The sequence below is a fragment of the Carassius auratus genome, chromosome 20, assembly GCF_003368295.1.
Source record: "Carassius auratus strain Wakin chromosome 20, ASM336829v1, whole genome shotgun sequence".
In the NCBI taxonomy this organism is placed as follows: domain Eukaryota; kingdom Metazoa; phylum Chordata; class Actinopteri; order Cypriniformes; family Cyprinidae; genus Carassius; species Carassius auratus.
The window spans coordinates 27,664,964-27,689,533 of record NC_039262.1 but is presented as its reverse complement, the minus strand read 5'-3'; the positions used below and the strand labels follow the sequence as shown (position 1 = coordinate 27,689,533).

The following is a 24,570-nucleotide window of genomic DNA, read 5'->3' as shown; positions in this document are numbered from 1 at the left end:
ACTGCTGCGTGCAAAGACTGGCCGAGAAACTCATCAGCTTTTCCACACCAATCTTCTGCACCTTCAGACAAACTGCTCAAAACTGCCTTCTCTCTTTCGCTAAACTAAACAACCTTTTAGATTGTTTTAATCCAACTTCTCCTTTTCTTTTCAGTGACATTTTAGATCAGAAAAGTCCTCTATACTTTTATAGTATGTGGGTCATTCACAGGAAACAATGCCATTTAAGCTAAAATGTTTCAGTGTTTATTATTATTTACAAGAAAGCATGTTTTGATGCTCATTTGCACAGACATTGGTGGACAATAAACCCTCCTATTTTCTTGTAGTTAGTTTTTTTAAGTGTTTGATTTGTAAACTATTTTGAAATCAACCCAATATGTGTGTTAACAGCATTAAGTTATCTCTTAGACTAACACCATCACAGTAAACCTGGGATTCATATCATTTGTTATTTCAGTCATTATTCTTTCCAAGGACTATTTGTGTTCCTTTTACAAAATAATTTTGTAGCTATAAAGCCTGTTTACATGGCGTGTGAATCTCATGAAAGGCTGATAAAGACAGATACTTGATACCATTGTGGCCAAAATATTTTGATGTTTTACAAATAAAATCACCATTTAAAGGAGAAAATGTTACATTTATAATCTGCATTGGAAAATATTTGATATTCTGATATTGTGAAACTGATATTCACATTAAAAAAACAAAACAAGCAATGCTTTTCTTTTACTATTTACAAAAAAGTATAGTGATAGTGTGAAGATTAATAAAGATGGTTATTATATCAGTAGGAGGTCATTTGGACAGACATGGTGTTTTTTCCTGAGACTGACCCTTAATCTCCTATGAATAGATGAGAAATGACATACTCATATTTTAATGAGTGTGATTTTATGAAATAATAAACATACCCGAGTGCAATAGATTTTTCACCCACGAATGATCCTTCTGACATCATCTATTCCCCTCAAGTCATTCAAATCTGTGTAATGTTCTTCTCCGTAACCGAAAGATGATAGTTTGAAGAACGCTAAAATCCAAATGGTTGTGGTGGCCATTGACTTTCCAGCGTTGGGATTTTTTTTGTTGAAATATCTCAAAATACATTGTTGTTTAGTGTTTCTCAGAAGAAAGGAATGACAACAGGGGGAGTAAATGATAACAGAAAAACCCCTTTAACTTGCACTAATATGAATCCAGGCTGGAATCACAGACGCAGTCCTGGTGTAGCTGTTCAGTAAGGGACACACACATCACTGTCCCTCTGTCAGGGATGATAAAGCGTACCTGAGAATGAAGCCAATCTGTTAATTTCAAGCCCTGATCGGCGCATGCTGTGTGTGTGTTCTGTTGGTGTTGATGGCTCTCTCTGGGTGTTGTGTGCAGATGCTTCACTCCCACATGCAGGGAAACACCACTCCTTAAGCACAAACCTACCTCACAGTTATTCATCTCTGTTCAGTAAACATGGATGAATTTGATGATAAATACTGCACATGTCGACTAGAGCCAGACTGATATGGGTTTTTTGGGACGGATACTGATATTAGGGAGTGAAAAAAAAATGCAAATACCGATATATATCGGCCGATAGTCTTTGTGTATATTATAGTACAGTAATAGTCAAGTTTGGACACTTTCCCATTTGTGTGTCCAAACATTTGACTGGCACTATATATAGAATAAAGTTTATTCATGAAGAGAATATATATCCATAAACACATTCTTTGGCAATGATCACTCATATGTGGTGACTCGACACATATAATGACGTGACAGAGATATGTAGTGGAGGCAGTTTGTTTATGTAGGATGTCCGAAGCATGGTTGTAATGTTCATTGTCAAAATCCAAAATCAGATTATTTTTATTTAATAAAAAAACACCATTATTTTATTTGACTATATATGTCACAACGTGCCCCTCGGATGTCAAAGTGTACTCCACTTACAAAGCATGTTGTCAAATTTAACTTCCATTTTTTGAGAGTAAAAGAAAACCGTAATTATGAAACAAAGTGACATATTTGTACTAGACAAAGTGTAAAATTACTGTGGATTAAAACTAAAAAAAATTCTGAACCCTATTTGGATTTACACAAACTGAGAAAGTCAAAAAGTGTTACTTTGTGTCCTGCTCTCCCCACCGCTGTAAAAAAAATACATTACAATTTGTATTGCTGCCTGAACAAGAGACCTACTCACTGAAGTGTAAGTGCTGACCATTGTCACTATCTTTCAAACACGCGGGCGGATCTCCACCAAATTCGGGGTATCCCCTCAGCTCGAGGAGCCCTCTCGAACACCACCTTCTGCACATCTGTAGCCCCTTGGGATCGCTAGATAGGTCGGCACCAGACCGTAAATTTAACCACCCGTAACTCCCGAACCCCGGGGGCTATCGACGCAAGGATGGTCTCATTCGAAAGAGAGCCTAGATGTACACTTGATATGCAACCGAGAGGGTTTCTTGATCAAAAGGGATCCCCCGAATTAGGTGCGGATTTGCCACGCCATTACTGAGATATGGCCATGCAGAGTTTCAATGGTTTACATAGACTTAAGCTTTAAAGCATTTCAACCAGGTCAATGAATGCTCCAAACAATGCAGCATGCTCTGCTGGACAAACAAAGTAATTACACCATTTCAAACGTTTTACCTGCATTGTGTTCTGTAGAAAAAAAAAAAGTAATATCGGCAGTATATTCCATGATACCGATATATCGGCGACAGGCTCGTTTCGGCAGATAAAATCGGCGAAACGATATATTGGTCAGGCTCTAATGTCGACTGTATGGGAGCTGGTGCTGTTAAACCGTGAGTCAGTTTGTTGTGCTGTGTGCTTCTAAAGACCCCATGAAATCTAACGGGAGCCTTGTGTCTTTTAGTCTAATGCTAACGTCTATTAATTTTGAGCTCATCCACCCTTAAACAATGACAAATTAAATGCGTCATGGTTCTGTTGTGAACGCACATCAAATTCTGACCCGGAAGAAAATAAATGGTTGACTAAGTCATTATTTTTGCTTTCAAAGTATTCTCGTAGCTTCTTTATATTACGGATGAACCCCTGATGTCACATGGACAGTTTTAATGATGTCCCTACTATGTTTCTGGACCTTGATCGTGGTAGCAGTCAGAGAGCTCTCGGATTTCATCAAGAACATCTTAATTTGTGTTCCTGAAGAAGTCGTCTTATTGGTTTGGAACGACATGAGGGTGAGAAATTAATGACAGAATAAAATTTTTTGGGGGAACTATCTCTTTAAGTCTGTTCACTGTTTGAAAAAAAATAAAAACATCAACATTAGAGTGAATGAACGGATTAATAGAGTGCTGCAGCGATGATGTGTTTTTGTAGGTCAGCTCGTGCATTTGCATCACTTTGGTTCTATTGTCAAAAACCCAATAGGAGTTTTCCATTGGCTTTTGGATTATTGCACACTGAAAAAAAAATGCTTTTCAAGCAAAGTTTTTTTTTGTGTTTCCCAGCCAAACTATCTAAAAATTCTTAAATCAAGGATTTTCTAGACAAAAAAAAAGTCTTATTTTCAGAAAAAAATTAAATAAAATCAAAAGTTTTTTTTAAGCAAAATAATCTTGCTTTCTGTTTTACGTGTCGGGAAAATCCATCTTGATTTAAGATTTTTTCGATAGTTAAGCTGGAAACAATAAAAAAATAAACGTAGCTTCTTTGCAGCGCAGGAAATAAGCTCTATATCCAGCACAAATGTATGGTTCTTACATGTTTAATCATCTTCACACATCAACACAACTTTTATGAATTTGAAACCTTTATATATTTGGCAGAAGTAAAGCGCTAAATGTAGGCTATAAATAAACTAAACCATGGTCACATGACTTCAACATCACGACCATTAAGATACAGAATAATCTTTCAGATTTTATGAACATTTTCCCCAGAAAGTTAGCATTTTTATTTTTAAATGAACTCTTCCTTTAACCCCAGAACGTGTTTGAGCCTTTTAACCAAAAACCCATTAAATCCCCCATTGACTTCAGGGTGATGTAATCAAAAGTGCTAAAATCCTCCTATCCGGGTTTTGGCTTCCTGCATTTCATGGGCTCTTTGAACATAAACCGAGTGTAGACACACCCAGCGCCCCAGCATCGCTGAGAGATCATCCCTGCATGCCTCCTTACAGGGCAAGCTGCAGCGTACCTGTATCATGTGCACCTGTTGCCCTCCTGACCCTCGAGCAGCAGGCTCCTGGAAATCAGCCCAACAAACGCTGATCTAATCTGACCATGTGCTGCAGCTCTCCTTGCGATCAGGGCTTCTGTCAGCATCTTCATGTCATGCTTTCATGGGTGTGTTTTGCTCTGAAGCGTGTCCCATTTGTGTTTGGCCATCTCCTGTGACCGTCGTGAGGTCGTGTTGGATATGCTCTGTGTGTCCAGTGAATACAACAGCTCATGTTTATCATGTGTAGACTGCCCATAACCATCCCCGAGTAAGATTATAGCTGCTTCTGTAGCTGTAATCAATCACTACACGCAAATGTGGTCAGAAATCGTATTGTATTGTATCTATTGTAATCGTATTAAAGACCTATGAACTGAAATGATGTTGGAAAAGATGAAATAGACAGGGTAACTCAAGAACAGTGAATTACACTCGGAGAAATCAATCTTTTTTGAGCTCCTAGAATAAATGAGTTTAATCATGAGAACGTACAGTAGGTTTCAGAACTATAAGCTTCCTCCTCATTCCAAAAATGAAAATGTAAAACTGATCTTCTCATAATTTCATCTTCTCATAATTTCATCATCTCATAACGGTTTACGCAACAGTTCCAGGTTCCATGTTATAATAAATAATAACGTTCCAAAAACACATGGATTAAAATGAAACTACTCAAATCACCTGTCAATAAACGTCCTGGATTTCATGTCCAAACCAAGGGCCTTTGTTGTAAATAGTAGGGTACAACAGGGCTAAAGAATGTTGTATTATAAAATATATATTCTGTTATTAATATCTTCTTTAAACCACTGGTTAACAGAAAAATTTTGTGTAGCACTTCCCAAAGCATTCGCTTTTCAACATGCATGTGCAAATTTGGCTGAGTCTAATATTTAATGTTCTTTTAAAAACTTTGTACATTTAAGTATCAAATGATAATTTCTAAAAATGGTTGAATATATTTTGAGACAATGGTCTTCTTAATAATTTTCAGTTTTGTTTAAGTTAATCAAAGCAATACTTTTCAATAATGAAATAATTTGGTATTTAGGGTAAAAGTGCCCCTGCTGTTTGGATGAAAGTCACCCTAATTAACATAATTAATCGATGGTTGACTTTTCATATGTTGACATGATTTTATTATTTTTCATGACTTTACTGTGACAATTAACATTTTTATTTTAAAACGTTTATTTGAATATGGCAACACAATATTGCACTCTACAGTATTTCTACGAATAAATCTCTGACAGAGACTATCAGCCAATCAGTGTGTGCATAGTTAATAAGCCCAGTGACATCATCCACCTGTCCTCACTCTGAGCTGAAGACTTCTCTCTGTTCCTCACCACAAGTTAGTCTCAGCAGCTGTGAGAACAGCTTTGAAGAGAGAACCCTTCTTTTACTGCTGTTAAGGAGAACTCTTAGAAGTAAGATAAAATATTTTGTGAATACGAGCCCAGGTCATTTGCAAAGTCTTCTGCTATTATGAAATGTTAGCTCCGAATGTCGACTGCTTTCATATGTCAGCGATGCTTGTCCTGGCCTGTTGATGTAATGAGGAGGAAGTCTAATAGGTCCTGATTCCTGAACACCAGAATGTGATAGTGATAGGTCTGCTAGTGTACTGAAGTACATCTGTCCAGCTTGCATGCAGTGACCTGAAGAGTGATGTCTCCAGACGAGAGACACAGGCCCAGTCACTGGTGTGTTTGCAGTGGTTGTGGTCTGTGTAAAGTGCGCTTCTGTGCGCTGTTCTGCCCTCCTGCAGCACAAGCAGAGGTGTCCGGTTCTGGAGGACCAGCTGGTGGATCTGGTGGTGTACGCCATGGAGCGGTCCGAGACGGAGGAGCAGTTCGACGACGGCGGCACCAGTCAGCTCCTGTGGCAGCATCTCTCCAGTCAGCTCATCTTCTTCGTTCTCTTCCAGTTCGCTAGCTTCCCTCACATGGTGCTGTCGCTCCATCAGAAGGTGCAGCGTGGGGTGGGGGGGTCCCTGTCCCAGACGGTGCATTCACACACTTCAGGGACGTAACGTTAACCGTAAAAGCTGAAATTACACTTGACTGATAATGAAAAAAACTAAAGCACAGACTCCATTGCAATAGTCACTTTACTGTTACTGCTACAAACTGTGCACAACTGATTGGATTGTGCACTTTCCCCACGTTAGCTCACTCTGCGTCCTCTGCTATCTTTCAGAAGTGCTTGTATCAAACAGTTGAATCATATAAACAGTATTACCTCATTCCATATGATTCACTGAAATATCAATAGATTGTACAAGCTCAAAATATACTTGTATAAAGCCTTCGTCGATCACAAAAATTGAGGCACTGTACCAAAAATAGCCACCAGATGACACCCAAGCGCAATTGAATGTTTTAAAAACTATTTTCCTGTATTTCAAAATATGAACTTCTTTTACATAATAGTCACCAAAAATGGAACCTTGAGATAAAGACCTTTCCAACAATATTTGCTTTTTTTTTTTGTAATTATAAATATCTGATTTCAAAATGGTTTTAACGTGATGAATTTTCATCACAACCATAAAATGATCAATGGCACACCTTTTGCTTTCATGGACAAGGGTAGACCTGAAACTAGACTGACCGATTCTCCACACAGAGTGCACCATTTGGGACGGGGCCGCACACACAAACACACACACAAACACACACACACAGACACACACAGTGAATTACACTTCTGCGGTGTTTCATTGTCTCTGTCTCTCCTCCTGGTGTGAATAGCTGGCCGGTCGGGGTTTGATCAAGGGCAGGGATCACCTGATGTGGGTGCTCCTTCAGTTCATCTCAGGAAGTATTCAGAAGAATGCTCTGGCTGACTTCCTCCCCGTCATGAAGCTGTTTGACCTGCTGTACCCCGAGAAAGAGGTGAGTGACTCCGTTCACAGCAGGCTGTGAAGGTTCATGAATTCATAATGCATGCTCATCTGATGAAGGCTTCATTAAGTGCTAGCAGGCCCTGCTATACTCTTTTATTCAGCCGGTCTAAAACTGAATGCGGCTGCTCAGTGCACAATCAAATCCCAGATCAGATATCATTTATCACGTGAGGAGAGTGAGGTGAGACGGACAAATTTACAGACCAAGTTGAGTTTGAAGTTGTATTTTGTTGCTGCTTGTATTGACGCAGAACTGCTGCTAGTTCGAAAGTGAAAGTAAAACTTATAGTACATTTTAATGCAAGGAAAAGAAGGAAAACGCAAATGAGCTGTAAAGAAACAATTGCTTTTTGCAGAATTGCCACTAATTTGAAAGTGAAAGTAAAATGCACTCCCCATTTTTGCAAGCTATTTAAAACAGAGCTGCACCGCTCGACTGGCCAGGGACCGGGAAATAAATGCAGCATTTTACGAGCAAAATTCCAAAACTGAGTCAATGATTCAGTAACATTCATAAAGACAGTAGTCGCTTGCCTTTTTTCTGAATGAATCAGTAATTTGAACTAATCTGTTTAATGGAGGACGTTAGGGCTGGGCGATATATCGAATATTAGCGATAATATCGGAATAATTTTGACGACGATGTCAAATTTGAATATATCGGGAATATCGAATATTTCAAATTCAAGCATACTTTCCCAAAAAAACGCGCCGAATGTCCAAAAAAGGAACCTGTAACTGCTCTACGCCCCTCTACTACGAGAGCTTAATGATAGTGGTCGCCAGATAAGAAGAGTTTAAATCTCCGAATCAGAGCTCCACTGTTACAAGGATACATTTTCTGCCCGGTGTTTGCTCATTTTAAGCAATCTGGCAACCATGCGCACGTGCTCACTCCTCATAGCGGAAGAGCTGCCGACGATGATCTGAAAACACTAACAAGCTGGAATTGAGCGATCTAATGAAAGCGTCGTTCAGTCGGTCTGTGTTCTGTCGTGAGATCACAACTGTATTGTTTGCATTTGTGATCGCAAAATAAATGCACTTACTCGACCGCTGATGTTTGAATAGAGAAACATAGGCTATGGCCAATTGGAATTACTATTGGGGAATTTCACTGATATGTTTACCAGTTTCCATAACAGACAGAGAGAATGCAAAAGTCTTTGGTATTCATTTATATATATTAATATATAAGAAATAGCTATGTGCTTCAGCAACTAGCTCCCCATCTAAGAGGGTTTTTAATGTCAGTAGGAACATAGGTTCATGCCACAGAGCTTCTCTTAAAACTGCAGACAGTTGACAGACTTGTGTTCTTAGCTTAAAAACTTGTTAAAAAATTAAAATAAAATACTTATCCCAGTTGCATAGTATAAATTGTGAATTGCATCCACTAAAAAGTTGACAGAATGCACTTACTGTACTTAATTTGCACTGCTTCAGTTACATATAGGCCTACATGTATTCATTTAATAAAAAGCAGTAAGTGATCTCTTGGTCTAGATTTTTTAACTGCTTAAATTAGCTGTTTAATCTAAATAGTTTTTTTTTTTTTAATCTGTTTATATGAAAATCATGTTTTTTTTTATTATTTAAATGCAAATGCAAACATATCGAGATATATATCGAATATCGTAAAAATTTTGACAATATCGAGATATCATTTTTTTTTTTATATATCGCCCAGCCCTAAAGGACGTTAGGACTCACTCATTCAAACCGCCACCTACTGGTGTGGTGTCATATTTAAAACTATCATTGCATTTTTCCTAACATTTTATTATGTGTATGTTTAAAAATATTTAAAATATGAATCTTATAAAATTCTTAATGCATTAAAAATGTTGCAGTGTAAATGAATTTATGGCACCTCTGCTTCATCTGTAAACACATTTAATGCCACTTCAGTGTTTCTGCAGTGGAAAGATGGAGTTTATTGATATGGATTTCAGTTGAAATGTAACCACAGGTTTGTTAAACAGTACAGTTAAACAGCAGCTGTAACAGATCACTTTATTTTGAGAATTAAGTGAGAGAACATCTGTAACTTTTTCCCGGTTGGGGGAACTGTAATGTTTAATCATTGCTTATTATATAAATAGTTTTTTGCATTAAAAACTAGTTTTCAGAGGTTTTTGTTTGTTTATGCTGTCAGCTGAATTGGCACAAATCGGTATCGGCAGCTCATGCTTACAAAAGAATCAGAAACCAGAATCAGCCAAGAAAACTGTGATCGAAGCATCTTTAATTAAAAAGCAATGGAAAGTGAGAAAAAGAGGGGACCCACGTTCTCAAATAGCACAACTCGCTGGTTTCATTGTGCTGTAGTCATCTAGTTGACTAAATGTCTGCAAGAAGCCTTAAGAAGTCCACATTCTCAGGGATCGGTGAAGAGATATTCTGAAGAATAACATCAGAATGAACCTAATTAGTTGAATTAAGTCTTTTAATCAGTTTTTTTTTCCCATTGATAATCAATCTATTGAATATAATTTACGTGTCTATGCCAAGATTTGTAATTAATATTCAATATAGTGTAGTGGTGGACCAAAATAGTTTTTTTGACAGCGGATGCCGATATCTTGGAAAGCAGGGGGCCGATATAAAGCCGATATATTTTTATATTTGAAAATTTGAAATTTGAAATCATTTTATAATGGATGAAAAAAAATACATGTGTAAAATATACATACTTATACTTTAGATGACAAAGTATTTTTACTTTTCTAGTCAACTATGGAGTTTATGGTCGTAGCATGTCTCTCCTGAGCATAAATGTGACGTTGCATGGCATTGTTCATGAGCAGATTTATTGAGGTCTTTCTGCGGTTGAAACGCTGAGTGAGTGATGATTGAGAGATGATTCATTTCAGTAAGTTGTGGTGTTTCTTTCAACAACATCTGATGTTCATTTGTGTTTATTTGCTGCTAGAACTAGTAGAGGAGGAGAAACTGTGATCAGCCACCACTCATTAAAGCGTGACAAAACACATTTTTGTTCTTTGATTTTTGTTATGAAATTAACAGTTTGAAAGCTGAAACTTTTCATATTTGTTTCAAGTAACAGAGCACAAAACTTATTTTGATCGCTATTTAATGAATTAATGAATTTTGATCATGCATCAACTGAAAACAGCGTAGACTAAAAGATTATATTGATGGAGATTGATATTGTCATCATCAAGTTAATTTCGGCCAGATGGTTAGATGCATCACTAGTATTCAGCACAGTTTTTGTGTTGACCCATTGTCTGATCTTTTTATAAATCAGGCCCTAAATCAGCACTTGCAAATAAACAGCTCTTTCCACAGATTCAGAACATTCTTATTAAATTCCCTAGGAATGTTTTAAAGGAACCCTGTAGTAAACTGTCTGTCATTAGTGCTGCCAGTATTAGCTCACTGAAATAGTCCTGTGGGAAGATGCTGTGATTAGGGATGTTTGCACATGGTGTCGGCTATTTAAACCCTCAGAGCTGTTAGCTTTGTGAAGCCCAGCAGGACAGCTGATGAAAGACCAGCTGCTGTGATCCAGCCATCATCCCACAGCATCTGTGAAGGACAGATGAGTTCAGCTACTGCATGCACCGACTGATGATCCTATAGACTTCACATCTCTTTAAATCCTGCTGCTAGTTCAGATTTTAGAAACGTTTCTGAAGTTATTATCTTCTGCTGACCAAGGCTGAATTTACTTGATCAAAAATACAGTAAAATGGTAAAATATTATAATATAAACATCTGTTTTCTGTGTGAATCTGTGTTAAAGTGTAATGTATTTCTGTCGTGTGCTGCTGTATTTTCAGCATCATTACTTCAGTCTTCAGTGTCACATGATCTTCAGAAATCAGAATAATATGATGATTTATTGCTCAAGAAACATCTCTGATTATGTTGAACACAGTTGTGCTGCACAAGATTTTTGTGGAAACTGTGATGCATTTTATTTCTCAAGATTCACACATGAATAGAAAGATCAGAAGAACAGCAGTTATTTGAAATAGAAATCTTTCGTAACATTAGATATGCATTTACTGTCACATCTTGGCTTTCTGTCACATAGAGACAGCATCCACATTAAAAATAGTTCAGTTCAGACTTTTTCTGAGAAAGCAACTGACATTTATTGGATTATCCACAGGCAAAGTCCCTTCTACACACCTAAATTGTGATGCATATGAGATCAGCTCTCATGCTCAGGATGAGGAGGAGAAGAGAACGGTGTATGTGCTAGTTGGTTCTTGCATGCATCTTGACAGTATTTTGAATTGCCTGCGGTTTTGTTTTGTAGTGTATTCCAGTCCCAGACATCAACAAGCCTCAGTCCACGCACGCCTTCGCAATGACCTGCATCTGGATTCACCTGAACCGCAAAGCTCAGAACGACAACTCCAAGCTCCAGATCCCCATCCCACACTCGCTCAAGCTGCACCACGAGTGAGACACACACACACACACTCACACTGAACAAGAGACATTTCTTTTTTCTTAATCGCTGTCGTTGTAATGTACTGGGAAGTCAGAATACGTATTCATCAACCGAAACATAAATTAGCCGAACCCTTTTTGTTTTACGTCAGATTTAATTTGAACTGCGCTCCTCTTGTGTGCTGGACTGTACGGTTCAGGTGTTTACAGGGAACTGTTCCATCACTAACACAGACTGACTGCTCATCTGTTTCCTGTTCCTCTCTGTGTTCAGGTTTCTCCAGCAGAGTCTGCGCAATAAGAGTCTGCCCATGACTGACTATAAGATCGCTCTGCTGTGTAACGCGTACTCCACAAACTCCGAGTGCTTCACGCTGCCCATGGGTGTGCTGGTGGAGACCATCTACGGGAACGGCAGCATGCGCATCACTCTGCCCGGCACCAACTGCATGGCGTCCGGCTCGGTCACGCCTTTACCCATGAACCTGCTGGACTCCCTCACCGTCCACGCTAAGATGAGGTGAGAGGACATTACTTTAGTTTAGGGTTGGGTATCGTTTGTATTTTATCAGTTCTGATTCAGATTCTGCTTACCGATTCCTGGTTTTGATTCCAGTAAGATAAAAAAAAAAAAAAATGAAGTCAAACATTTATTCTGTGTCTTTTACAAAGTATTCGGTTGCAGCTACAGAAGAGGAACTTTTGCCTGTGTTTTAGAAAAATACCACAGCAAAAACACCTAGACTAATATAAATGTCAAATATTAAAGTGTTAAAGACAAGTAAACAGTCAGTAATTACATAGGAACAAACAAATCAATCAGCAGTCGCATAAATGAATATTATTTTTTATCATAGTTTTATTTTCATAAAATATAGATCATTTATTAAATACAGGTGCTGGTCAATTTAATTAGAATATCATCAAAAAGTTTTCACATTTCACTAATTCCATTCATATATATTATATTCATTCATTACACACAGACTGATATATTTCAAATGTTTATTTCTTTTAATTTTGATGATTATAACTGACAACTAAGGAAAATCCCAAATTCAGTATCTCAGAAAATCTGAATATTGTGAAAAGGTTCAATATTGAAGACACCTGGTGCCACTCTCTAATCAGATAATTAACTCAAAACACCTGCAAAGCCTTTAAATGGTCTCTCAGTCTAGTTCTGTAGGCTACACAATCATGGGGAAGACTGCTGACTTGGCAGTGGTCCAAAAGATGACCATTGACACCTTGCACAAGGAGGGCAAGACACAAAAGGTCATTGCAAAAGAGGCTGGCTGTTCACAGAGCTCTGTGTCCAAGCACATTAATAGAGAAGAGAAGGGAACCCTGGAGAGGATTGTGAAACAAAACCCATTCAAAAATGTGGGGGAGATTCACAAAGAGTGGACTCCAGCTGGAGTCAGTGCTTCAAGAACCACTACACACAGACGTATGCAAGACATGGGTTTCAGCTTCACATTCCTTGTGTCAAGACACTCTTGAACAACAGACAGCGTCAGAAGCGTCTTGCTTCAAAAAGGACTGGACTGATGCTGAGTGCTCCACAGTTATGTTCTCTGATGAAAGTAAATTTAGCATTTCTTTTGGAAATCAGGTTCCCAGAGTCTGGAGGAAGAGAGGAGAGGCACACAATCCAGAAATAAATTGCTTTAGGTCCAGTGTAAAGTTTCCACAGTCAGTGATGGTTTGAGGTGCCATGTCATCTGCTGGTGTTGGTCCACTGTGTTTTCTGAGGTCCAAGGTCAACGCAGCCGCACTTGCTGTTTGTTTTTCTGGTCTAATTGTTTTGTTACTAAGTTAACGGTCCCCTCATGAGTCTTTGGTGCTGGATACCTCCAGATCAGACATCTCCAACCCTGCTCCCCGAGTGCTACCATCCTGCAGACTTCTGTTTCTAACCTTAATCCAACCTGCTTGTAGTCTTCATGTAACCCTGAACACCTTGATTAGCTGGTTCAGGTGTGTTTGATCAGGGCTGGAGCTGACCCCAGTATTAAGTTTTTTGTATTAAACATGAAAACACACTGCACGATTTTCCTGTGTCATTCAGTGAGAGATATTCAAAGTCTTTCTACCAAAGATAGCCTACGATTCAGCATTATCATCAGTGTTTTTACTGTTATGATCCATGTTTACTGACCAACCAATAAAACCATGGCAGACCACAGACATGAAGACAGTTTCAACTGATTTTTAGCCTTATAATCCTCTGGATGCACACACTAAACCTTGCCACACCTGTCGACTTTAGGAACGATTTCACAGTGACACGAGATATCACGGAGACTCGCGAGATCACCCGTAACTAGAGAAGAAAAACAAATGGAGAACAATCATCGTTGTCACTCATTTCAGTTTATCGTGCCGCCCTAGCTGAGACTGCAACAACAACAGACGCTCACATTGAGAAGAACTCAATGTGAGTGAGAGCTTAAAAGAGTTCAGAAATATCTGATATCGGTCATAACTTAATGAGAAAAAGTAAAGCCGACACTGAACATGGATGAAGCTTTCTAGAGCGCATGCACCAATCCTGCTGCTCCTTGAGAAGGAGGATACCTCTCCTTCCTCTCTTTTTAAGAAGAGAAGACAACAAAATCATCCTTACTGCTGGAAGACTCCATTTGGTATTGTTTGTGAATTATTTTGCAACTGATTAATACGCATCAGACAATTTTTTTTTGGATGAAATATGTAAAAACACATATGAAAATGCATGGACCTTAAGGCTGCTAGTCCTGTCTGCATAAAGGTTTCTTCAGTGATCCTGTATACCATGGATGAATGCAGGTGTGTGTGTGTTATGTATTGTAGATGTGCTCACATTCTCAGATGACCTCTTGTTTTCCCATTAGCTTGATCCACAGCATTGCAACCCGTGTCATTAAACTGGCCCATGCCAAGTCTAGTCTAGCCCTGGCCCCAGCCCTGGTGGAGACGTACAGCCGACTGCTGGTCTACATGGAGATCGAGTCCCTCGGCATTAAGGGCTTTATCAGTAAGTCTGACTCACACTTCAGCGATGTTTTAACTGTCCTTGTGTGTGACTGTATGTGCTTCCTCTACTAGGTCAGCTTCTGCCGAACGTGTTCAAGTCGCACGCGTGGGGGATTCTGCACACGCTGCTGGAGATGTTCAGCTACCGCATGCACCACATTCAGCCTCATTACCGCGTGCAGCTCCTGTCACACCTTCACTCGCTCGCCGCGGTTCCACAGACCAATCAGAACCAGCTGCACCTCTGGTGAGTTGCCGCACACACTTGGAGGATGCATTTGTCAATCATGTTCCTCACTGAAGATGAGAATGCATAATTAACTGTTATTTCTCCTGAGGCGTCAATTACTGTACTTTCTTAGATGTGACCCTGGAACACAATACCAGTCACAAATAGCACGGGTATGTTTGAGTAGTGCTGTCAAACGATTAATCGTGATAAATTGTTTGACAGCACTAATTTGTAGCAATAGCCAACAATACATTGTATGGGTTAAAATTATCAACCAAAATCATTAGGATAATAAGTAAAGATCATGTTCCATGAAGATATTTTGTAAATTCCCTACATAAAATATACAAAAACACTTAATTTTTGATTAGTAATATGAATACCTAAGAACTTCATTTGGACTTTAAAGATGATTTTCTCAATATTAAGATTTTTTTTTTTTTTGCTCCCTCAGATTCCAGATTTTCAAATAGTTGTATCTCTAGCTTTACAAACCATGCATCATTGGAAAGCTTATTTATTCTCAATTAAAAATAAAAAAAAAAGTTGTCCCTTATGATTGGTTTTGTGGTGCAGGGTCACATATTGGAATGTAGTAGTTTCATACTGAAATAAAGCAGCTTCGATGAAGTATGCAGCCGACAAATACATTTAGGACACAGCCTTCTTGAGATGCAGCTAGTATTTCCACTACCTCATGCTTAAAGTTAATTAGCAAAAGTTAATAGTTATCACAGACTACTCATTTCTGGAAGTTAAAAAATATCACAATACAGTGTTGCACAGTACTTGTCATTCAAGAGATTCATTAAAAAATGCTGATTCATTCAGGAATGAAACCAGTGAAGAATGTATGAGTAAGTCATTGAATCATTCATTCAAACATTTTTTAAATAATTCAAATTAAATTAAAAATTTTTTTTTATAGAAATAGGCGATTGATAATTCGTCACAGCCTCTAGTAGTAAATTCCATGTTATTTAGCGTAGTTCAGAATCATCATAATCGTGATCTCTATTATAATTGTTTTTTTTGTTTTAATCCAGTGCATCTCAGTTCCTGCATCTGTAAGCTGCAGCTGTAGCATCTGTAGTGTGTCAGTGCCCGTGTGCCGGCCTGCTGTCTGTACTCATTCTGTGTGTTTGTGTGGACAGTGTCGAGAGTACCGCTCTCAGGTTGATCACGGCTCTGGGGAGTTCAGAGGTTCAGCCGCAGTTCACACGCTTCCTCAATGACCCTAAAACTGTGCTGTCTGCCGAGTCAGAGGAGCTGAACCGAGCGCTGATCCTCACGCTGGCTCGAGCCACACACGTCACAGGTATTTCACACCGCTAACACACTGTTAAAACACACATTACAGAACTGACCTGATGAGTAGTCTTCTCTCACTTAGTATTTGGTCAAGTAACTTGCATGCTTAAAATAAGATCTGATAATATAATTTTTCTAAATCTGTTTGTCCCTTACTCCTGTGTCTGTGTGTGGTGCAGATTTCTTCACTGGCTCGGACTCCATCCAGGGCACCTGGTGTAAGGACATCCTGCAGACCATCATGAACTTCACACCTCATAACTGGGCGTCTCACACTCTCAGCTGTTTCCCCGCTCCGCTGCAGGTACTCACACACCTGTGCACACTCCGACTCACAACAGTTGTCAACTCACCTTTATTTATATAATGCTTTTAACACTACAGATTGTGTCAAAGAAGCTTTACAATATTAAATAGGAAAATAGTGTGTCAATAATAGTAAATACTAGGGATGCCACAATCCAGTTAGTCCATGGTACCAAAACATTTTTTGGTTCGGTACTGATTGGTGAGTGTTTTTATTTTTACAACAAATTGGCAACAAAAAACTCATTTTAACCTCTGCAGATTGGAAAAAGTGAGGATTATTATATGTCTGCTAAACATTTTTTTTTGAGGTATTATCTTTTACAGATTTGTACCTAAAGTCGGATGGAAGGCAGTTATTGAAAGCTGACTCTTAAGTCTTGTATATTCTTCACACTCTTCACACTGTGTGCTGGTCAGTTCACAGCAGTGACAGAAATTAATCTTTTCCAATAAGTTTAAATTGATTTTTACCTTTTATGGTCATTTTTACCTTAAAGCCATTTTTTCTAAAAGTGTCCATTATCATTTGAGTCAAGTTCGGTCAATTATAATAAAATACTTGGGCTGTGAAGCAAATGAAAGTATCAATCAACAAAATGAATCTTTGCAATGCAGAGGAAACATAGAAGCTGCATCTGAAATGGCATTTAGATGATGAAGTCTAGTGGAGTTCTAGTGTATCTAAAGGATGATAGAAGGTTTAAATGCACTGGTTTACATCACTTCCTCTCAGAATTCTCCATCGTCAGAGCTGTGTTTGTAATGAACATCTATAACGTGACGCAGGAACACTGGTAAAGTTCAGTTTGTTTCCCTATGAGCTGTCATCTGAGCATTGGTTCTTGAACACTTTTATAGTTGGAACCTGAAAGTCAGAGATACCAAGAATATAGAAATATCCAACGATTTTCTCAATGATGCTTAACACCAAGGATGGTCCACAGCAAAGCTATTACGATAACGGCACAGAGGAACAATATTGTTAGAATTACTTTCAGCAAGATTTTTCCAGCTGATGAACAATAAAAAAATCCCAATCGTCAGCTGACTTTAAAGAGCTGGAGCTGTGGACGTTGATATAGTTATTGTCATAGATGTCTGTATAGTTCATGGTGGAGCTTTAATGAGATTCATAATAACTTCTCTTCTCTCTTGTGCTCATTTCCCAGGCGTTCTTCAAGCAGAATAACGTTCCACAGGAGAGCCGTTTTAACCTGAAGAAGAACGTGGAGGAGGAGTACAGGAAGTGGAAGTCTATGACCGTTGAGAACGACATCATCACACACTTCTCAATGCAGGGCTCGCCGCCCCTCTTCCTGTGTCTGCTGTGGAAGATGCTGCTGGAGACGGACCACATCAACCAGATCGGCTTCAGGTGCGTCACCTCTCACCACCTGTTTCAGTACACCTCACTAGATTTGTGATTTTTAAAGTATGGTTCATCCATCCAGATCCTGTTCTTTTCAGGATGTCCTGAAAGTGTACCATGTAAGAAAGCCTCCTTCACTCTTTAAGCTGTTAAAACCTGTTTGTGCTTTCTCTGGTGTGTCTGAACTGGGATGTGAACTTAAGGTGTTTTCACATCTGTCTTGCTTGATTCGACTGAATCAAGTTTGTTTCCCCTCTTGGTGCTGGTCTTTTGGGCTGGTGTGAATACAGCAATTGCACTCAGTTGCACAACAAACAACTGTACCAAGACCTAGCTGAAGAGGTGGTCTCAGTCCGCTTCCAAACAAACTCTGGTACGCTTAGTTTAAGGTGTTAACATGACCCAACCTTGATCCGATCCAAATGGAGAAATCATGCTCAGAAACAGACTGCAGAGTGCTGTTGTTTGCGTTTCAGTGGCTTAAATCACTTGTTTTTAAACCATAATGCTTAAAAATGTGTCCAAATGAGTTTTTGTGACCATGGCACACAGCAACGTGACATGAGCGCATTAAATAGGCTAAGTCATGCAGCAAAGCCCCAGCATAAGATGCCATGAATGTGTCGGCGGGAAATAGTGAGGAGATATTTGAATAATTAATAAACGATTGTTTTCTGAGTCAGTGTCACAAAGATGAAGTTGACAATCCTGATTCGTCATCTCCTCATTGGATGCACCTTCAGAAAGATTTGCATCTTCATGGATTACATAGTGTAAGAGTTTTTGTCTTATATTTGAATTTAGTTTTTTTAATAATCAAAGCTATCTCTAGATATATTAATCATGTCTGTGAGGTCTTTGTTTCATTTTTGTGAGGGCTCCTGCTAAAGACAAGAAAGCGCATCCTATTTGTTTACTTTATTTTACAAAAGCACAACGCTTTGTTGATATTGTAAGTACACACAAATAAAAGTAATATAAGATCATTTACAATTCCGAACGATTTATTATTGTTACCTTTATGAACAAAAATAATGGCTTATTTTATTTTGTTTGCACTGATGTCCTGAAGTGCTTTAGCTTCCACTCTTTGCACAAACAATTGGATATGTGCCTAATAGCTCTCATTTATCTAGGTTAAATGTTTAAACTAACATTGTGATATGCTGTAATTATTTTATACCTATAGATTTTATTTTCGGCAAGTCGTAATTACAACATCATATTACATTGTCTCATATGATGCTCATAAGTTTCTTCATATTGCATTAGTGCAATAGATAAAACCAAATCAGAAAAATAATAAAAACTGCACCAAGAAAGATCTCCATGATTAGCCTGTTTTTTCTCCTTTTTCCTCTCATAACTTGAAGTTGTCAATCTTCAGCGAATCTGCTCATATGCCACACTAAACAAGCTACTAACAAAACATAGGTAACTAAAAAAAGATCCTCCTTGGTTTCTTTCCACCACAGGCTTTTATTAATCTACATTGGATCTTTACTGTCTAAAGGATTTATATCGACTGTCAGTCGGAGTTTTCAATCAGTGCATGGCTCTTGGGAATCACTCAACGTTTTCACTAGGTCCTTTGTGGATCATGTTGCTGTTGTTGTTGTTGTTGTTGTTGTGTGCTCAGTCAACAATCTGGAATTGCGATGACAAGTTTCTCATTCTGATACATCACCCTGCTCAGGGTACAGAAGCTCACTTGAAATACTGCTCTCCATCTGTAATTTTTCTCTGAGCCACTAACTGTTAACATGGCATTATTGATTGCAGGGATGATATTGAACAAATTGTTTACAAATTGGTTACATTACCTTTTTAAACCAGCATTATATTTCCTGTTTGTGACTGAGACTTTAAGGATAAATGACACTAAATGCTCTCTTAGAAGAGAGTATAGAAAACCTGAATACAAAGATAGGAAATAATAAACTCTAGGCCTCAAGTAAGGAATTTAAAGGGTCCATCTTGTAAATTAACTAATTTCAGAGCATGAAAGTAGCCTGAAACCATCATCAGTTCTACATCCTATTTCTGCTACTTAACGGAATGCATCATCTAAACCCTACCAGAAGTTACTTCTACTTTTTCATCCAAAAATGAAAAGAAAAGAAAATTAAGGCTACTGTTGTAAACTTTTCTTCTCCATCAGGAAGAGGTTGCTTTGACCACTTTTAACCAGAATCGTGATAGGGTATGGCTATACTATGATTCACCACCTCCTTAAGCAGTAGGAATTTTGCTGTCCAGGTAGATTGCGGGGTCCCTCAGGGTTCTGTTTTAGTACCTCTGCTGTTTGCACTCTTTATGCTTACCTGAGCTCAGTTTTTCAGAAATTAAAAATGTTCCTGCTACACCAGTGATACTCAGTTACTTTCCAATAACCCTGACAGTAATGGCATTGTCTGACAGTAATGGCATTGTTTCTAGTATGATTGAATCTTTTGATGAAATTGAACCATAGATGGCAAGCAGCCAAGCTATTGAAGCTAAGTAAATCTCAACTGGAGATCCTAGGCTCTCCCAGGGCTGCCTCAAATGTTCAACCCCAGTTAGGATCTCTTTTGGCTAATGTTCAGATTCATGTTAAAAACATACATTTCTCTGTTATTTGGCAGTATTGTGGAATGAATCCATGTGAATATGAAGTGGCACAATAACAAATATAAATGTAACACTTTGCTTAATTTTCTAGTTATTATATAAAGCAATGTAGGGCCCTATGAAATCCAATAAATTATTTTGTAAATTTTTCTGGATTCTGGACTTTTCTGGATTTTCCCCTTTCAGTTTTAAATTTTCAGTACTCCGTTTTAATGATTAAATTGATTTGTAATCAAATACATTTTTCCCAAATTCTGTGTTTTGAATTTGGGAAAATTGATCTGGATTCAATTTTAATGGGTTAATTAAACGTCAATTCAAAAATGAATGATTTACAATAATATGGCCCTATGAAATATTTCTTAAGATATTCTTGGTGTATTTTAGTTTTTCTGGATTTATGAAAATGGTGCTGATCAAATTAAGATATGAATAATAAAATAATAAATAAGTTTTGATATATTTACGGTAGGAAATTCAAAAAAATATCTTCATGGATCATGATCTCTACTTAATTACCATAATGATTTTTTCCATAAAAGAAAAATGTATCATTTTGACCCATACAGTGTACTTTAGGCTATTGCTACAAATATACCCCAGCGACCCAAGACTGTGTTTGTGCTCCAGGGACTCACTAATTAGTTTAGCAGTAACACTGCTTCATTGTACTGAGACTTCTGAAATCACTGACCCTGCAGAGGATTGTCTGGCTAGTGCTGTACTGTCTCCAGCGCTCATCTGTCTCTCTCTGAATGGCTGATGTTAGTATGTTGTGTGTGTGTGTGTGGTCTAATGTCATCAAAGGCTGCAGCTGCTCTGGGCTGTATAAAGGCTGTTTGTACTGGGCTGAATGTGTGATCCACTTTATTCCCCAGTCACGAGCTCTGCCTCATTACACCAGCAGGGCTGCGGGCACAGATGTGTTTGAGCAATCAGAGAGATCCACAGGCTGTGTGCTATTAAATCACTGGACGTGTTGAGCTGAATGTTCAGCCTGTCAGATGACAGTCAACACAGACTCTGCTTGTCATCCCACTGCAGGCCGCTGACCGAGTCCTCATGTAATCCTGTGTGCTCCGCTCATTCTTATTCTCCGTCTCTTCTTCTTTCCTGACACTTTTTGTTGTTCAAGGTTTCCTTCAGCATTTAGTTTTTCATGGTCGGTTTCCACCCTCTTCCTGACTCTACAATTAAGCTGAACACTTTTAAGAGTGTTGTATGTAAATGAGACAGTAATAATAACATTTATTGGCACGTTTTACGGCAGTATTATCAAATATGAGAGGATTTCAGTGAACTTGTACATCACTGTTTTGGATCACAAATGATCTTTTAAAGACATTTCTAATGTTACAAAAGATTTCCATTTCCAATAAATGCTGTTCTTTTGAACTATCTATTCATCTGAAAAATAACACGTCACCGTTTCCACAAAAATATTGTGCAGCACAACTGTTTTCAACACTGATGATAATCAGAGATGTCCGTCTCTCCTGACTCTCTCTGGTTTCTCTCTGTCTCTTGAGAGATGCAGCCAGTTCTTGACCGTGTTTTCTCTGAGCTGAACTGTGTTTCTACAGGACTGGGATGTGATAATGTGACATTGATGAAATGATGGATGCTTCACTCTTTTCTGGCTCATATAGTCTGATATAATGAGAATATAGAGATTAAAAACAGCTCAATTTTATTCACAATCTGGTGTAGATACTGATGAGTATATGTGAAGTTCTGATGCTTGTAATGTAAATCAATGAGATCTTCGAGATCTGCTTCAGTCCAGTAAGTGTTCATCTGGAAATATTACTGCAGTTATTCTGAGCTTTACTTGAACAAAACCTCTTAAGATTAGACGCCAGAAGCAGCAGCTGAATCTGGACGCTTGTACAATCACACTAAAAGAGCTTTGCCTGTATAAAAACTCTGAACTGTGAATCAGAGACAGAAGACATGCAGTAGATTGTGTGAAACATGTTTTGATCGTGCTGATCACTGTGTCTATCAAACATGCCTATTAAAATGAAATGAGTGAAAAAGCATCTTTGATAGCAGCCAGACACACAATCTCTGATCTCAGAAGGAGTCCGGTGTGATAACGGCCGAGCACCATGTTCTGTGTCCTCTCCTCAGGGTGCTGGAGCGCATCGGGGCGCGGGCGCTGGTGGCACACGTGCGGACCTTCGCAGACTTCCTGGTGTACGAGTTCAGCACGTCTGCAGGAGGACAGCAGCTCAACAAGTGCATCGAGATCCTCAACGACATGGTGTGGAAGTACAACATTGTGACGCTGGACAGACTCATCCTGTGCCTGGTGAGCCCTGACCTCTGCAGCCTCTGCTAGTTTCAGTACACTGTCTTAACATCTGACAACTAACACTGCAGACTGCATCCTGCTGACTGGACGTAACTCTGCATGTACATGTCAACTTATTCTACTAGAATGTCTAAAGTGGACTATCACAATAGAGTGTACCCATATTTTCTTTAAATGATTTCCATTTATGTGCTATAGTTGTGCTGTAATGAATTCATCCAGTAAGCGCGCTGCTAATTCAGTATTAATGTGCGTCTAGATCGGCAGCAGAACGGCACTGTGACCAACTCAACATTTCACAGAGTTTAATGTAGCAATGTGGTCACTCACTTTTCTAGGTTTGTTTTAATCCTGTAATAGATTTGAACAAAGAAATCAAGTGCAAGGCACATGTGTTGGCCATGACTCGAAAATGCTGTGCTTATTATAAGAATCAACCCTTTATTAAAGGGGCCATATGATGTGATTTCAATTTTTTTTCTTTCTCTTTGGAGTGTTACAAGCTCTTGGTGCATAACGATGATCTGTAAAGTTGTAGAGACTAAATTCTCAGATCCAAAAAGAAATTCTTCATCAAAGTTGGTTCCTAAAACGCCTCTTTTAAACACACCCCACATCTCTGCATCACAGTGTGGGAAGATTTACATAACCCCGCCTAAATGTTCACGCAAAGAGAGAAGGCGTACCTTCTATCCTCTCTGTTGCCGCTGTCAGAATGTCATGGAGTCTCTGTTTCACTGTTGCGAAAATACTTTGTTCTTCCAAAAGAGGACACAACTAGAAATCAGTGGTTAAGTTGAATCTCAACACTGTTCCAGAACAGTCCAACCCAAATATTCAGATGTGTGCAGTGCATTTTATGGAGGACTTATCACCCACCTCTACGTACCATCAACTAAAAAAAAATCAGTTTGGCCACTATTTTTTAATGACTAATCAAATAACAGTAAACTTAGAGAACGTAACTGATCATGTGATTTTCTTCAGGTTGTTCTGTGGAAGGTCTCTGGTCATGCTGGAGGACATGAGCATCAGGTTTAGTTCTTTCTGGTTGCAGTGCTGCTTTATTTAAAGCTAAACAGACACACTAATAGCTGAGACAATGGGACTTGAGTGAGCAATTACTCAAACCAATCATTAAATAGTTGAAAAAGACCTAATCAATGGAAAGTAAACTGTGTTTACTGAGGCGTTATTTAAATCAATTCCAAAATCCACAATGCAGATTCATTGTTTCTGATTTACATACACAATTGTTACCAAAAAGCGTTATGTTTGTATTTCCAGTGATTCAGCTGTGCTTCGTTTCATGTTTGACTCATGGATGTATTGGCCTTTTAGCACAGCATGTGAGAGCAAGTGCATGTGAAACATGATCTGTGTGTCAGAAGCTAACAGAAGGCCAGTAAACAGCCTGAGGATTGTCCTTCTCATGCACTGATCAATCAGCTTCCTGCTGGACCGCACACGCTGCATTTATCAGTCCGATCGAACATCACATCAGTGACACTGACCCTGCTGCGCTTCTGTGCAGATCCTGGGGCCAGCTGTTCAGAACGTCTCATCTGGATTTAGGAATCCAGGATCACGTTACCCATCTTACTTTTGTACATGGGACATGCTGATGGGAACAATGAGATGTTTAGCACAGCATTTAAACAAATAACTATTTCTGGTTCATCTCTGATGATTGTGCCAATGTAGTTTACAATCAGTGATTTAAAAAAAAAGCAAAACTTTAAATTAAATATAATATTTGGGGATATTTACACGTTACAGATTTTTGAACCAGTACATTTTTGTTCCTGAAATACACCCTTCTGCTGGGATTAGAATAATCCTGT

The 24,570-nt window shown here is 38.6% G+C and overlaps 1 protein-coding gene across 4 annotated transcripts in view; it reads left to right on the top strand.

Annotated features, from left to right (window-relative positions):
* LOC113037698 (mediator of RNA polymerase II transcription subunit 23) overlaps window positions 1–24,570 on the top strand; it is a 53,001-nt gene that overhangs the window by 8,225 nt on the left and 20,206 nt on the right. For all 4 annotated transcript variants that reach the window (XM_026195031.1, XM_026195029.1, XM_026195030.1 and 1 more), the window contains 10 exons: window positions 5,984–6,184; window positions 6,969–7,112; window positions 11,418–11,563; window positions 11,829–12,074; window positions 14,434–14,576; window positions 14,648–14,822; window positions 15,962–16,125; window positions 16,298–16,422; window positions 17,597–17,802; window positions 22,543–22,723. In XM_026195031.1, coding sequence (XP_026050816.1) covers window positions 5,984–6,184; window positions 6,969–7,112; window positions 11,418–11,563; window positions 11,829–12,074; window positions 14,434–14,576; window positions 14,648–14,822; window positions 15,962–16,125; window positions 16,298–16,422; window positions 17,597–17,802; window positions 22,543–22,723 — 1,731 coding nt within the window. The remainder of the gene's footprint in view (window positions 1–5,983; window positions 6,185–6,968; window positions 7,113–11,417; window positions 11,564–11,828; window positions 12,075–14,433; window positions 14,577–14,647; window positions 14,823–15,961; window positions 16,126–16,297; window positions 16,423–17,596; window positions 17,803–22,542; window positions 22,724–24,570) is intronic.